Raw genomic sequence first — 14,474 nt, forward strand, 5'->3', positions numbered from 1 at the left:
CAATTGCCCAAACAGAGAACGGCCATGGAGAGGTCAAGCCAACTAGCTGAGATGGGGCAACGTGTATGAGGTTAGCGTGTATTTGACACTTATGGCAGGTCTTCACCAAATGGTGACAATCTGTTTCCATTGTCGGCCAATAATACCCTTGCCTCATGATTCGTTTGGCTAGTATTTTCCCATTCATGTGTGGTCCACAATCCCCCGAATGCAGTTCTGACATTATCCATTCAGCTTTATTTTCGTCAACACATGACAAATGGATTCCGTCATATGATCTTTTATATAAATTCCCTACACATAGTATGAACTGGGATGCGAATCTCTGCAGAATTTGTCGTTCTTTCCTAGATGATTCAATTGGGAACTCTTGTCTTTCTAGGACTTTCTTGATGTCAGTATATCATGGCTTTCCGTCAGGGAGTCGAGCAGCGATGTCGAACTGGTAGCAATATACGGGTTTATCTTTGATTTCGATTGTGATGGGCCTTAGTTCCATGCCTGGAGGTAAATGGATCATTGAAGAGAGAGTAGCTAGGGCATCTACGAATCTGTTATCTTCCCTTGCTAGATGTTGAAACAAGATGGTTTTGAATTTCCTCACCAGATTTAACAGATATTCATGATAAGGTTTCAGTTTTGCATCTTTGGTTTTCCACTCTTCCAACGATTGATGTATGACCAAAGCTGAATCTCCAAATACTTCAATTTCTGTTATACCCAAATTCAATGCAGCCTCAAGCCCGGCGATACACGCTTCATATTTGACTGTATTATTCGTATTGGAGAAAGCCAGCTTAACAGCGATCGGAATGTAGCATCTTTCGGGAGATAACAAAATCGCCCCTATTCCATACCCATTTTGATTTGCAGCTCTATCGAAGTATAGTTGCCATACTTGGTTTCGTGGTTCTTCTTCGAGATTCAAGATATTTTCATCTGGGAATTGATTGACAGGTCTTATTCCCTCTATTACGGGATGATCGGCCAAGTACTCTGCTATTGCTCTTCCCTTAATAGGTTTTTGTGTAATATGTGTGATATCGAATTTTGATAACAGAAGTAACCATCGTGCAGTCCTTCCTGTCAATGTCGGCTTTTCAAAAAGATATTTTAAAGGATCCATCCGGGATAACAGAATGACTAAGTGGGAGAGTATGTAGTGCTGAAGCCTTTGAGTAGCCCATACTAATGCTAGGCAGGTCTTTTCAAGAGTTGAATATTTTCATTCGTACTTTAACATCTTCTTGCTGATGTAATAGATGGCTTTCTCTTTATGATTGTCTTTGTTGTACTGTGCCAACATACATTCCATAACTTATTCTGTGACTAATAGGTAAAGGAGGAGAGGTTCACCCGGGGTAGGCGGGACAAGAATAGGTGGATTCGAGAGATACTCTTTGACTTGATCAAAGAATTTTTGACATTGCTCATTCCATACTGTTGGTTCGTTCTTTTTGAGAAGTTTGAATATCGGCTTGCATACATTGGTGAGCTGAGCGATGAATCTACTGACATACTGAATTCTGCCTAAAAACCCTCGAATCTGCTTTTCAGTCTTAGGCGGTACCATTTCCTGTATAGCTTTGATTTTCCCGTGGTCCACTTTGATCCCTCTTTGACTGACCACGAATCCTAGTAATTTTCCTGAAGTCACTCCGAATACGCATTTCTGTGGATTAAGACGTAACTGGTATTTCTGAATCCTTGTGAGAGAAACTTTTATAGTGCAGCGGCGTGTCCCGATCATTCCTTAGATTTGACTATCATGTCGTCCACATAAACCTCAACTTCCTTATGTATCATGTCGTGTAATAAGGTCGTAGCTGTTCTCTGATATGTGGCCCTAGCATTTTTTAGATCGAAAGGCATGACTTTATAACAAAAGGTTCCCCATTGGGTGATGAACGAGGTCTTTTGCATGTCGTGCGGATCCATCTTTATCTGGTTGTATCCTGAAAAACCATCCATAAACGAGAGCATGGCATGTCCTGCAGTGTTGTCGACCAGTACGTCTATGTGAGGCAATGGAAAGCTATCTTTTGGACTTGCCTTGTTTAGATCTCTGAAATCCACGCACATCTTGACTTTTTCGTCTTTTTTAGGAACTAGGACTATATTAACGATCCATTCTGGGTACTCTACCACTTCCAAAAATCCGGTATTGATCTGCTTGGTGACTTCTTCTTTAATTTTCAAAGTCCATTCTGGCTTCATACGTTGGAGTTTCTGTTTTACTGGTCAAGCGTCGGGATACAATGGAATTCGATGCTGAACAATGTCCGTGCTCACCCCTGGCATGTCCATATACGATCACGCGAACACGTCTTTAAATTTTTTGAGTAAGTTTACTATTCTCTCGCGCTCCTCAGGAGACAAGGTGACACCAATTTGAATCTCTTGAGGGTTTTCTTTAGTCCCGAGATTGACTAGTTCTGTTTCCTTCATTACCGGTTGAGTCTGACGTTCATTCTCTTGCTCAAGTAATTTGATTAGTTCGATAGGGGTTTCTTCGTCAGAAGATTCCTTATTCGAAGCGAGATTATTAGTTAAATCATTATTACACTCGAGATAATCAGAAACTTTTTCTATTTCATTAAAGATGGATGGGGTGACAGGACTAACTACGGACTCAACAGACTCAGCAAGACTAACTTGACTAGACTCAACGTAAAGCAAAAGACTCATTACATGGTAATTAGAAAGTGACCCAACTGCGGATTTGATTACAGACTGTGGGCTTTGAGCACCACCTTTGACTGACAAGACTGACATATTGACTTCTTCGAGAAACATTTGGGCGATATTGAGTGAATCGACGGTTATCTGCCAATCGTCAGCTTCTTTCAGTTCTTTAGATGCCTTATTTTCCTCCTTGTCAGGCCAACTCATCCCGAAGAAGATCTCAAACCCTGGTTGGCGGGTACCTGTGAGGTGATTAATGAAAGGTTCTAGGAAACCACAGTAAGGAAAGTCTTTTTCTGCTTTCACGAAGTGCCCATTAAGGGTTTTTCGATAGGGCTTCATATTAATCAAATCGACGACATGCCCCTGTCTTTTCGTATTTGCCTTGTCTATCTTTATCTTCCAATACCAGGCCCAATCTTCTTTGGTAGGTTCATACCCTAATCCGAAAGTCCCAACTACTTCTCGAATGACCGGTGCAGTTCTGATCCCTTGTTGTCTACGACCTAAGCCCATGCCCGGGAATAATCTCATGTCTTTGAACATACTGGCCACATAGCAGCTGAATGTGTTATCGATAGGAACAAACTCTTTTGTAGGGTTATCCCATTGGACGGCATGAATCTTTTCAAATTTGAACCCACTGAGTTGTATTTCTCGTTGTTCGGGTTGGATTTCGGGTAGCAACTTTTCCTTAGTTTCGATGTTGTTGACGATCCCTATGATTTCAACGACTTCATGAAGTGTGATCACTAAACCGTCCTTGATGAATTTAATCTTCTGATGTAGAGTAGACGGTACGACTTTGATCTGATGTAGCCATGGTCTCCCTAGTAATAGGTTAAATGATGATTGGATATCCAAGAGTTGGAATTCCACAGGGAAGTCTGCTATACCCGTGGATATTCGTAAGTGCAAAGTTCCCACTACATCTCTTTTCGTATTGTCATAAGCTCTGACACCTTGGCTAGTTGGTTTGAAGTCTTCTGCCTTGAATCTGAGACAAGTTGCGATTTTCAAAGGACAGACATTTAGTACGCTTCTATTGTCTACCAAGACTAGAGGAACTCTCATTCCATTGTAGTCAACTATGATATGCAACGGCTTCGTGCGGCTTGGTCCTTCTTTCGGGAGGTCTAAGTCTGAAAATGACAAATTATTCTCAACATGTGTTGCTCCTACTAGGTTGGCCAATTGATCCGGGGAAGTGTCGAGTGAAATTTGGGCTGCGCTTAATGCTTTGAGGACAGCTTCCCTATGAGTTGTGGAAGCCATGAGTAGACCCCAAACTGAAATGTTGGCACCTGCCCTTTTTAACTATTTTATTACGGCGTCATCTTCTTTAATAGTTTCCTTAACATGGTCCATTTTTTTCCTTTCTTGCTAAGGCTGTAGGGTTGTCAACACTGAGTTCTGGTGGTTTAAAGATTCTTCCTCCTCGGGTTGCATGTCTGACTTCATCACAAGAGAGTGAAAATGGCTCATCCTCCTCGGCCAATAATAAGGGTCTTCACCTGTTAAGGAGGATGCACTTTCTGGGACCATTTGTGTCAAGAGGTAACTGGTATATGATGGGCTATCGTAGCGGGGTGGGGATAAGCAGTACGTCTCGTCCTCAGCTAGGTCAAATGGCTCATGGTTTGTGGCATAGACCTCATCAGTGAAAGCTATTCCAACGAGGGGGTAACTGGGTGGCTTGATGTAGACTGGATGGATAAGGGAGACTGGGTCAAATGGTAACTGGGTTTTGGAGACCATATTTAGGGTAGGGGAGGTTGATATACAGGTAGTGGATTGGTAGTGACGTTTGGTGGTGTTGGGGTAGGGACGGTGATCTTTTTGGCGTCAATGAGCTTTTGGATGGCATGGCGAAAGGTAATACACCTATCAGTATGATGACCAGGGTTTTGATGGAATTCACAGAAGAGGTCAGGGTTGTATGACGTTGGTAGGGGGTTTGGTAGAGGCCGAGGTTGAAGAGGGGTGAGAAGCCCTTTCTTCAATAGTTTTTGGAAGGCTGCGGTGAGGGTCATTCCTAGATTCGTGAACTGTTGAAAGGGGGCTCTACTCGAATTTGCCTGAGTATTGGTTCGCGCTGGGGGTTGAACTGCGGTAGTGGAAGTGTTGGTTATATAGGCATGACTGATGTTGGGCTTAGGATTGGTGAAGGGCTTCTTGGGTTTATTATCAGAAGGGTTAGACAAAATCCCAGAGGCAAAGGCATCTTCGAGTTGGCTCCCAGCTTGTAACAGAGATTCAAATGTGGGGAGGTATTGGGTGACCAAATGCTGAGCATACCCTTGTGTGAGGTTTTTCAGTATGATTGCCACCTGTTTCTTTTCTGATGGTCTGTCCCACATTTGTGTAGCCTTAGCCCTCCAACGACCAATGAAGTCAGTAAACGTTTCCCCATTCTTTTGTTTAGTCGATTCCAAATCCCTCCGAGAAGTCTCAATCTCGGTGCTATATTTGTATTGATGCCAGAACGACTTTGACATATTTTCCCATGTTCCTATTGCAGTTGGATCCTGAGACATCAACCATCGTAGCGCAAATCCCGATAGAGTACGTTGGAACAACAATGTCATTTGTTCATCACTGAGGCCCATGGTGCGCATATTGGTGACATATACTTTGAGATGCGTTTTTGCACAACCCACTCCACTGAATTTTTCCATTTCTGGCATTACGAACTTCTCGGGCAAACGGATCTTAGGGATCTGATTTAGGGCCTCGATGCCTGCTGCGATTTCATCAATCCCTTTAATATTCTTTAAGGCTGTTTCCAACTGAGTCATTCTATTAGCCAGTATCGGACTTTCATGGAAGTGTTCCTTATTTCCATCAAGCTCGTAAACATCTTCCAGATTTCTAGCCGTACTTCCTTCCAGTCTTTTTCCTCTCTGATTATCTGGGAGATTTCTTGTCGATTCAGAGATCTGTTCTAGCACTTCTACCTTGCTTTTGATGCTATTTATGTCCATTGCAAACACCGCTAAGATCTTGCGAATTTCTGCGAGTTCGGATTCAGAGGCCATTTCTGATGGTTCACTTGGTGCTGATGTTCCACCTAAACGACCTGACTCTCGACTCCAACTGGGTGGTGGACGTTTAAGTTTGGGCGCAATAGTATCCTGTAACCCCATCAAAAGTGAATTAATAACTGGTAAATGTTCCCTCTTGATAGCATTTTCTTTCGTTATTACCTTCCCTGTTTTTTTTTTTTTTTGCAATTGATTAGATGTGTTGGTCAAGTTTATGACGAGGTGATTTATTATCAATTAGGACCTTGTTTATGCATTAAAGTTCGTACCAATTTCTGAATTATTTCTGTAAACAAAATAAAATCAAATTCAACAAAAAAAATGAGGAGATTCTCCTTTTATTACAAAGAATAAAAATAACTCGATCTAGGACCCTACTTTTCAAAAATGTTCTTCTATCCTCTTTTCTGCTTCTTGAATGCTTATTGGTCCTTTAATTCCACAAATGATCGATGATCCCAAGCTGTAGCTATATGTTCCACTAGTTGCCTGTTCAGTTCTTTAATAGGGTGTCGATTTTTCAGACGTATGGGGATCCATGAAGGGAGCCTCATCTGTCTTGGTATCATCCTCGGGCAATAAAAAGATGTGTTTAATAGTCCAGTGAGCGTTACGTGATCATATCCCTTTGAAGCAAGAATGATGCCTTCGCCTGTCCTCGATTCCAATTTATCTCAATTAACATCCCGAGCAGTCAAACTTGAGAGCCAAATTTTCCAATCTCCCACAGATGCAAAATCCACTAATATGTCATTTTATGTGAATTTATCCCATTTATCTTCCTTAATTCGTGGGAATTCTGCAATGCGGAGTCGAATGCACAGCAATATCCGCAAAGAAACCAGGTAACTGATGACCCATCCTAAAGGAAACCAATAAGTATGTAGACAATACCCCCAAGCATAAGGTAAAATCTCTAGCTTTCTTATGAGATTCCGGAGCGAAATCCCCGGGATGTTTAGATTTAGGAGTTCGGTGCACTTCTAAGAGTCTTCTCATGTTTAGTGAACCATGATTGATGAATCTTCTTGTTTTCTTAGGCTTAACCTCTAATCCTCTTGCTAGTTCTTCTATATGTTGAGATGGTAATGACCGATGGGCCATTGGGCCTGATGTACTTATCCTCATGATGCTACAGAAATCCTCGTGAGTTGGACAAAGTATGACTGAACCAAAGCGAAATATATTTGTCCTGATCCCAGAAATTGGCTGTGGCACATAAGAGGTTCCCATTGACATTCACTGACTTGAGGGAGAATACGCTTTGAAGTCTATATGCACCAAAATTGTACTTTTCAACAATGGTGAATGTTTCTAAGGCTTGATCCATCAACAATCGTACATCATCATGAGCCATTTATACAAACAACTATTTTCCATTATTGACACATTAAAAGAAATCAAGTTTACTTTTTATTTGGTACGATCTTTAATGTGAGTCATCCATTTTGACTTAAAGGAAAGTTGATCCATTGAATAAAACTGGTAAGATAGAGAAATTTGATTGTCAGATTTGGACCGGCTCTATCCAATGGATTCCAAAAAAAATAATATATCACCTCATTGACATTTTGTTAAACCAATTAACTCGATCGGCCAATATATCGATCTAAAGATTGATTTACCAATCGGGCTAATGGGTTTAAAAAATTGGCCTGCACATTTTGTCAATTACATCCCTTGGGTTGGACTGAAGTTGCAGGTTTAATTTGAACGGTGTGGATCGGTCCACCCACTTTCCTTTTGGTTAAATTAAATAAAGCAACCCGGGAGCACTCTTGGTCATTTCGAGTCGTGGCCTAGTGGGACTGTACCTAAATTCGAGGTTCTAAGCTCACTATATGATTGATGCTAGGTTAGGACAAAGCTTAGGTCACTTCAGCCCGAAACACCGATATACTATCCCAGTTTTACTTGGTCAAACAGTACGTGGTGCTCTAGTTTGATATACCCGAAGGTACTGTACTGAAGTTGTAGCATTCACTGTCATCCCCTGTGTCCCGAAGGACCAGGTTAGCTTGGATCCGGCTACGGGGGTTTATAGGACATGTCATGATGCAAACATATATATGCATGCTCGTGAGTGTGTGCAAAGGGACAAAATGCGCCCGAGGCATTTTCGTGAATATACATCTATACAAACCACATTCATTCCATCATCAAACCAATCACAATGAATATAATAATCGATTACATCCAATCACAAACCAATGAAATAAAGGACAAAATCTAACCTAGTCTGAGAGTCTCATTGAGTCAACTGGGTTGACTCGAACAAAAGGTCGACCTAAGGATAGTCTTGGATCGGGTCAAGTTTGACCCTAAAATCCCCAGTGGAGTCGCCATTGAAATCGCCTCGACCTGTTTTCACTAAATAGTGAATAGGGGTCCGCTTTGTAAATGGGGGACTTTTAAGAAATGGGAGTCGCCACCTAGTTTAGGTCTAGGAACCATAAATGACTCCAAATGGATATGGGTCGATCCACGGATCAAATAGATGGTTAAGGGGTCAGATTACAGGTTTCGGAAGTGTTAGGCACCGAACCCGTCTGATCAAGACGATCGGTCTCTAATACAATCAAAAATCATCCTATGGTCAACATATAAAGACTACGGTCAAGGTCACAGTCCAATCATCATCATCAATTTATGTTGGATTTTCCAACCAAATCCTATGGCTAAAAATTGTCTCAATTATCACATGATCCTTCTTTGAATTCCACAAAATATGGAAGGGTTTGAAAAAACCCTAATTAGCTCCATGACCTGAAATCAATTAAGAAACTCCACCTGCAAATATTCATTAAACTGTCCAAAATAGAAAATCATGAGAATATTCTGAATAGGAAGATTACAAATAGAAACCTGTCAAATTGGGACTTATAATATTTCCAAATTAGGAACATAAAATTTCCTAAATCAGAATTGAAAAGATATATGCTGAATTTCCAAATTAAAAATTTAAAAAGATACATTTTCTAAAATAAAACATTTCAAAAATGTAAGTTTCTAAATTTAAAACTCCCAAATTTCCATGAACATGAACCTCCTAAATATAAAAATGTGCAGAATCTTCTAAATTGGAAAATTGCTAAAATATGAAATTTCTGAATCAGAAATCTATAAATATATTCTCCCAAAATAGGAAACTATGCAATCCTATATTTATAAAGTTTTCAAGTACGAGTTTTCTAATGATCCACAAATAATCTCCAAAAAGAAAATTATATAATCAATGAAGTCCCAAATTAAAAGATTATGAATTTGCCAAAAATCACCAAATCGAAAATTGACAAATATTATCGTGAAAAAATTCCAAGTTAGAAAGAACAATTCACAAGAAAATTCTTCTATTCATGAATCCCTAGAATAACCAAACGAGCATGCACACATGATTTTCGATTTTTGTCAAAATAGCTATCATTCAATAACAAACATAGTTGTCGAGTCAAGGAATACGTTGATCACATGGAAAAATCTTAAAATAATACAAAGAACTCGAACATCATCATAGATCATGCAAATCCAACTCGATCATAATAACCATGATAAAAAAAAAATCCTATAATCCTACCAACATGCGGAAATAAATAATAAAAAATAAATAAAATAAAAAAGATAAAAATAAAATAAAACACCTAAAAACCTACATAAAAAAAACTAAAGAATAAAAGATTCTCCTAACCTATTGACATGCAAAAACCTATCACTACGTAAAAGAACAAATGAAACACAAAAATCATGCACAAAAAATAAAATAAAAATAAAAATAAAAAATAAATAAAAATCAAACATTCTCCCAATCCTATTGAGACAAAAAAGGGGCAAATAAAATAAAATAATAAAAAATGTATAAAAAAAAAACATTTTATTAATCCTATCGGTATGTAAAAATAACTAATAAAAAACTATAAAAAAGATGCCTAAAACATAGTCTCCTAATATTATTAACGCACAATGAAATAAAAATGCAGAAAATGCATAAAAACATAAAATAAAAATAAAAATTTCTTCTAATCCTATAGACATGCAGTAATAGACGAAGATATAAAAAAAAAATGAAAACTTCTCTCAATCTTACCGACGTGCAAAAATAAGTAATACAAATAAATACAAAAATTAAAGAATGACTTACCTATAGAGAGATGACAGAAATTGATTCCTTCAAGTACGATCCTCAAAGACTCGTGAGCATCCGTATGTGTGAAGAGGATAACGGCTAAATGAGATGACTGCGGAGGCATTGTGAATTTGACGACGACTGACTGGGCAGCTGAGAGCGAAGATGACGAAGTTACAGCAAAACGTGGCTGCAACAGAGGCGTTTCTGTGTTCCCCTCTTCTCCTTTTGATTACTATCCGATAGAACACGAAAAAGAGAAGGGGACAGAGGGAGTTAACGGTGAGAGAGGGCTGTTGAAGATGCAGCCAAAACGTTGGCTGTTGCAGCGAAGTGTATGGGGAATAAGAGTGTTGGGAAGGTTGGGGCGTTGGTTTAGCAGAGAGAGATGTGTAGGAGAGTTGGATGGGTATGCTGTAGAGGGGAGGACATGAAAAGAGGTGTTGTAGGGGCTAAAATGGAGGTGAGGGACGTGAGAGGAAGACGAAGTGCAGAGAGAAAAGATGGAGTGCAGCTGCTGTTTCTATGAAACGTGGGTGAAGTTACTGTGCTGTAGTGGAGCCATTGGAGGAGAAGATGTGGAAGAAGAAGAACTCCAGCCGTTCAGCCTGTTTTCCCTTAGAGAGAGACGTCCGTGAGTAAAAGTCCAAGGAGGAGGAGACGTGCTGCCAGCCACAAGAAAGAAGACGTTCTCTCTTTTAAATAGAAAGTAAGTTTCTATTTTTTTAGTTTTTTTCTTTCTAATTTTTTTTCTTCTTTCTTTTTTCTCTTTGCGCGTCCTTTCCTTTGGGAGAATGGTGGTGGGGTGATCCCCCGCTACTCGTAGCATGATAACCTCGAGTTGTGATTGGTCTATTATAGCTTTGATTAAAAATTTTGTTTTAAATTTTATTGATTTGAATTTAATTTTAATTTTATTGGTTTAATTGTTTAACTTTTGATTTGATTTTAATTATTTAATTTTGAAGTGGATTTTAAATTTTTTAATTTTAAGTTTTAATTGTTTAATTTCAAATTAGATGTTAATTGTTTAATTTTGAATTAGATGTTAAATTTTAATTGTTTAGCTTTGAATTTTAATTGTTTAATTGTGAATTAGATTTTAAATTTTTTTATTTTGTATTAAATTTTATTTGTTTAATTTTAAGTTTTAATTGTTTAATTTTGAATTAGATGTTAATTGTTTTACTTTTAAGTTTTAATTATTTAATTTTGCATTAGATGTTAATTGTTTAATCTTAAGTTTTAATTGTTTAATTTTTGATTTAATTTTAATTTTTAATTTTAAGTTTTAATTGTTTAATTTTTTATTTGATTTTAATTTTTATTATATTTTCCTAAGGATCGAGATATCTAAGTTGAGTTTGGAGGTCGAGGGGTATTTCGGTATGATATTTCTTAAATTTCTTTGTTTTCGTTGGTTTGGGTCTCGTTAGACTCGAAATCATGTTATGAGTGCAATGAAGATACTTTTGAGGTCTTTCGGAAGTCCAAAATTTATAAGGGGTATTTTCATCATTTTGTCGATTTTTGTGAATTTTTACGAATTCTGGCGGGAGATTTCTTTTAGTCCCAACGTGATTATTTCTATGTTTCAAAGTCGTATTTTTCTAGCGTGGTGAGGTCTCTAGGTTATTGAACTGTGTGACGAGCCTAAGCGTACGTGCTTGCTAAATCGGGTGTGACGTATGACGATCCTAAGCGTGCGTAAATTTCTATGTCGAGTCGTAACGAGTAGGGGAGATGGAAAGAGTGAAAACGAAGGGAATCAGGGAAAATACTCACAAGCCTTCGAGTTCTTTGTGATCATCATTAGGAATTCACGGTAACCGGGTGAAGAATTGTCGAATTGGGCAGATGCAAAAATGGGGTGTTTACACTATCTAACACCAAACCCCATTTTGTACTTAAAAAACACCTAGAAACCTTTAAAACACCTAGAACATCTAGAAAATATTTAGATCTAGGAGGAGAATACCTCATCTCGGAGATCGAAAGCGGATTTAGTGCAGAAACAAAAGCAGTATGACTCATACACTCCGCCAGTTCTGAGGGAATCAACCATCGCAATCATCCAGGTAAACCAATTTTATTTATTTATTTTATTATTTTTAGGTCATTTTTCGCAATGTAATATTTTTGGGTATAATAGAGACCGGCGTTTGCCAAGCGAGATTGGTGCTTAACACCTTCCAATCTCATAATGTGATCACCGGACCCTTTTCTTTTTGTAGATTAATACTTTTTACCGATTTTGAGTCATGTTTCGATTCCTAGATCATAAAACTAGGTGGTGACTCCCAAACACTGGATCGAGGGCACTTTGAATATGTTGAAGAGGTTATATTTCAATTCATCCATACAAAGGACGCTTTCAACCTTGGACATCCCCAATCCATGGACCGTGTCATGCCAATAGTCTTAGCTATACAACTATCACTAAGGGTGACAGAGCCTCCATTAAACTTTACCAAGTAACTGAACTAATTTTGGTCACTAGTCTTGTATTTGGAGTAACCGCTATCCAAATACCATTGTGTGGAATATCTCACCTTAGGAAGGGTGTAAATCACGAGGTACTAGTTATCCCTAGATTTAATTTTTCAGTTTAAAACTAATTTTCAAGATAGAATATTATTTTTAGGAGAGAAGAAATTTACCTATAAAGTTCAGATTTCTCATTCCTTGGTGAGTATTTAAGTGGGATACCTACTTTTCTTTGGTGATTTTGAAGGTGATTTATTCTTTGAATTCTTTCCTACACCTAAACTACTTCCACTTGATCTGAAAGATACTCGAGCTTTCTGATTTAGGAGAGCAACTTATTTAAATAAGTCCCTCACAAAACTGTCCACATTAGGAGGTGAAGAGTTCCTTACTTCCTTGGACATGGAAGGCTCCTATTTCTTCATAGATGATTCAAATTTCTATAAAGGAGCCTTTTCTATCCCATGCCACTTTTATTCAACCACTAAAGATATACTAATAGTTTTAGGGTCGTTCTAGAGTAAATGATATTGTGTTCAATTTTAATGTGGCCGATTTATCCAGAGAAGTTGCAGGTGCCTACTTAATTCTTCTCATCAGAAAAGGAGGCTACTTGAGGAGAAGATTGATTTATCAATATTTGATAATCTTCAACTTCATCCACATAAGAGATAGAGATCACGGTGGATGCCATATGGATCCTGAGGTGTTACAATCATCAAAATTTGAAAATACTTGTTCAACACCCTCTGGCTCATCTGAGTCAATCCACGTAGCTTGTGCAGCCAGTTATTCCATTAAACCTAGATATTTGGAAATCGATTGTTCTAGGCTTCGAGAAATACACTATGAAAAAATGGATAATACCTCCACAGTGATAGCATTCAGTATCATAATTTGACATCTATGAAGCTTTACCAATGGATTGCCTTTCGTCATCACGATAACTCATTTTACTGAAGCTATCTGATCCTCTCTTCATATAGACAAAAATTTTCCCCATCAAAGTCATGTTCTCAACATCTAGGTCACTCTCACTATTTTCCTTAAGGATAATTTTACTATGAATTTGGGAAAAGGAATAAGATGACATGGAATTTACCTATTTAGAGGATGACTTTGAAGAAGAGAATTAGGACCACTGTTTACTCCTTTTAGGGAGGACCTTCAAGATGGAGCTCAACCATGATGAGCAATCCAATGAGTTCTTCAACACTCATGATTCATATCTCGGAACTACATTCGAGGTCGCAATGAAAGGAAACTTCTTAGGAATGGACCTAAGAACTTTCGTGTAAATTCTTCCTTCCGAAACAAACTATCCTTAGAAGTACATGGAAATACAATAGTTTCTAAATTTTGCATAAAGTTCTCGAAAAAAAATATTTTATTCCATCTTAATGTTCACAAAATAATTTGTTAACATTTGAAGTTTGAAATTTTGACAATGTAGGTTTCTAAGGAAGCCAAGCTTGGTTTATCCAATCGATATGTGACAATAAGTTTGATTCATTTGGGGAAATGCCACCATGTATAGAATTTAGTAATCTCATACTATGACAACTATCGGTTTTTAATTGTTTGGGTGGCTCATACTCTTTTTCTACTAAGAAAAAAATCACAACTTAAGGGAATTGATGAAGATCATCATCCTCATTTACATATATGCATAATTGAGCTGATGGATAGATGAAGGTCTAGAGGATGACCATTGTCGGACTTAGACATGGTACAAAGACTTGGGATCAATTCTAGGATGTTAAGCCTATCAAGAGTACCTCGCTTTAATACCGATTGAAAATTTCGGGCTTTTGTACCATGTCTAGTCCTATAAGGGGGTAAATAGAATAATTAAAATTTCTTTCGATTTATCCAATTTTAACTTAGATTAATAATTTAACTATGTGTTCTAAGTCATTCACCTAGCCTCGATTTTACACTCATGTCTCTAATTTGCATGTAATGAAAATACACTTGAAATTTAAACATTCATTTAACCATGTCATTCAATGGCATATTCAAATATGATTTACTATTCCGCATTCATGGCATTTCATGACATTTAAAACGTTTAAGTGTAAATTACAGAATCATGAAACATGCACGAGACATAAGACATCTAACGGATTGGTAATATA

The 14,474-nt window shown here is 37.9% G+C and overlaps 2 protein-coding genes across 2 annotated transcripts; both read right to left on the reverse strand.

The window, feature by feature from the left end:
- Positions 1-403: 403 nt before the first annotated feature.
- LOC147388950 (uncharacterized) lies at positions 404-1,126 on the reverse strand. Its single transcript, XM_086419694.1, has one exon. It carries the CDS (start codon positions 1,124-1,126, stop codon positions 404-406), a length of 723 nt encoding a protein of 240 aa, XP_086275820.1.
- Positions 1,127-1,746: 620 nt separating this feature from the next.
- LOC147388951 (uncharacterized) lies at positions 1,747-3,960 on the reverse strand. The gene is made up of 2 exons (XM_086419695.1): positions 2,353-3,960; positions 1,747-2,229 (listed from the first exon to the last, which is right to left on the reverse strand). Exons 1-2 carry the CDS (start codon positions 3,958-3,960, stop codon positions 1,747-1,749), a joined length of 2,091 nt encoding a protein of 696 aa, XP_086275821.1.
- Positions 3,961-14,474: the final 10,514 nt, after the last annotated feature.

This window comes from Akebia trifoliata, chromosome 12, assembly GCF_017979445.1.
Source record: "Akebia trifoliata isolate Shusen 1 chromosome 12, ASM1797944v1, whole genome shotgun sequence".
Classification (NCBI taxonomy): Eukaryota; Viridiplantae; Streptophyta; class Magnoliopsida; order Ranunculales; family Lardizabalaceae; genus Akebia; species Akebia trifoliata.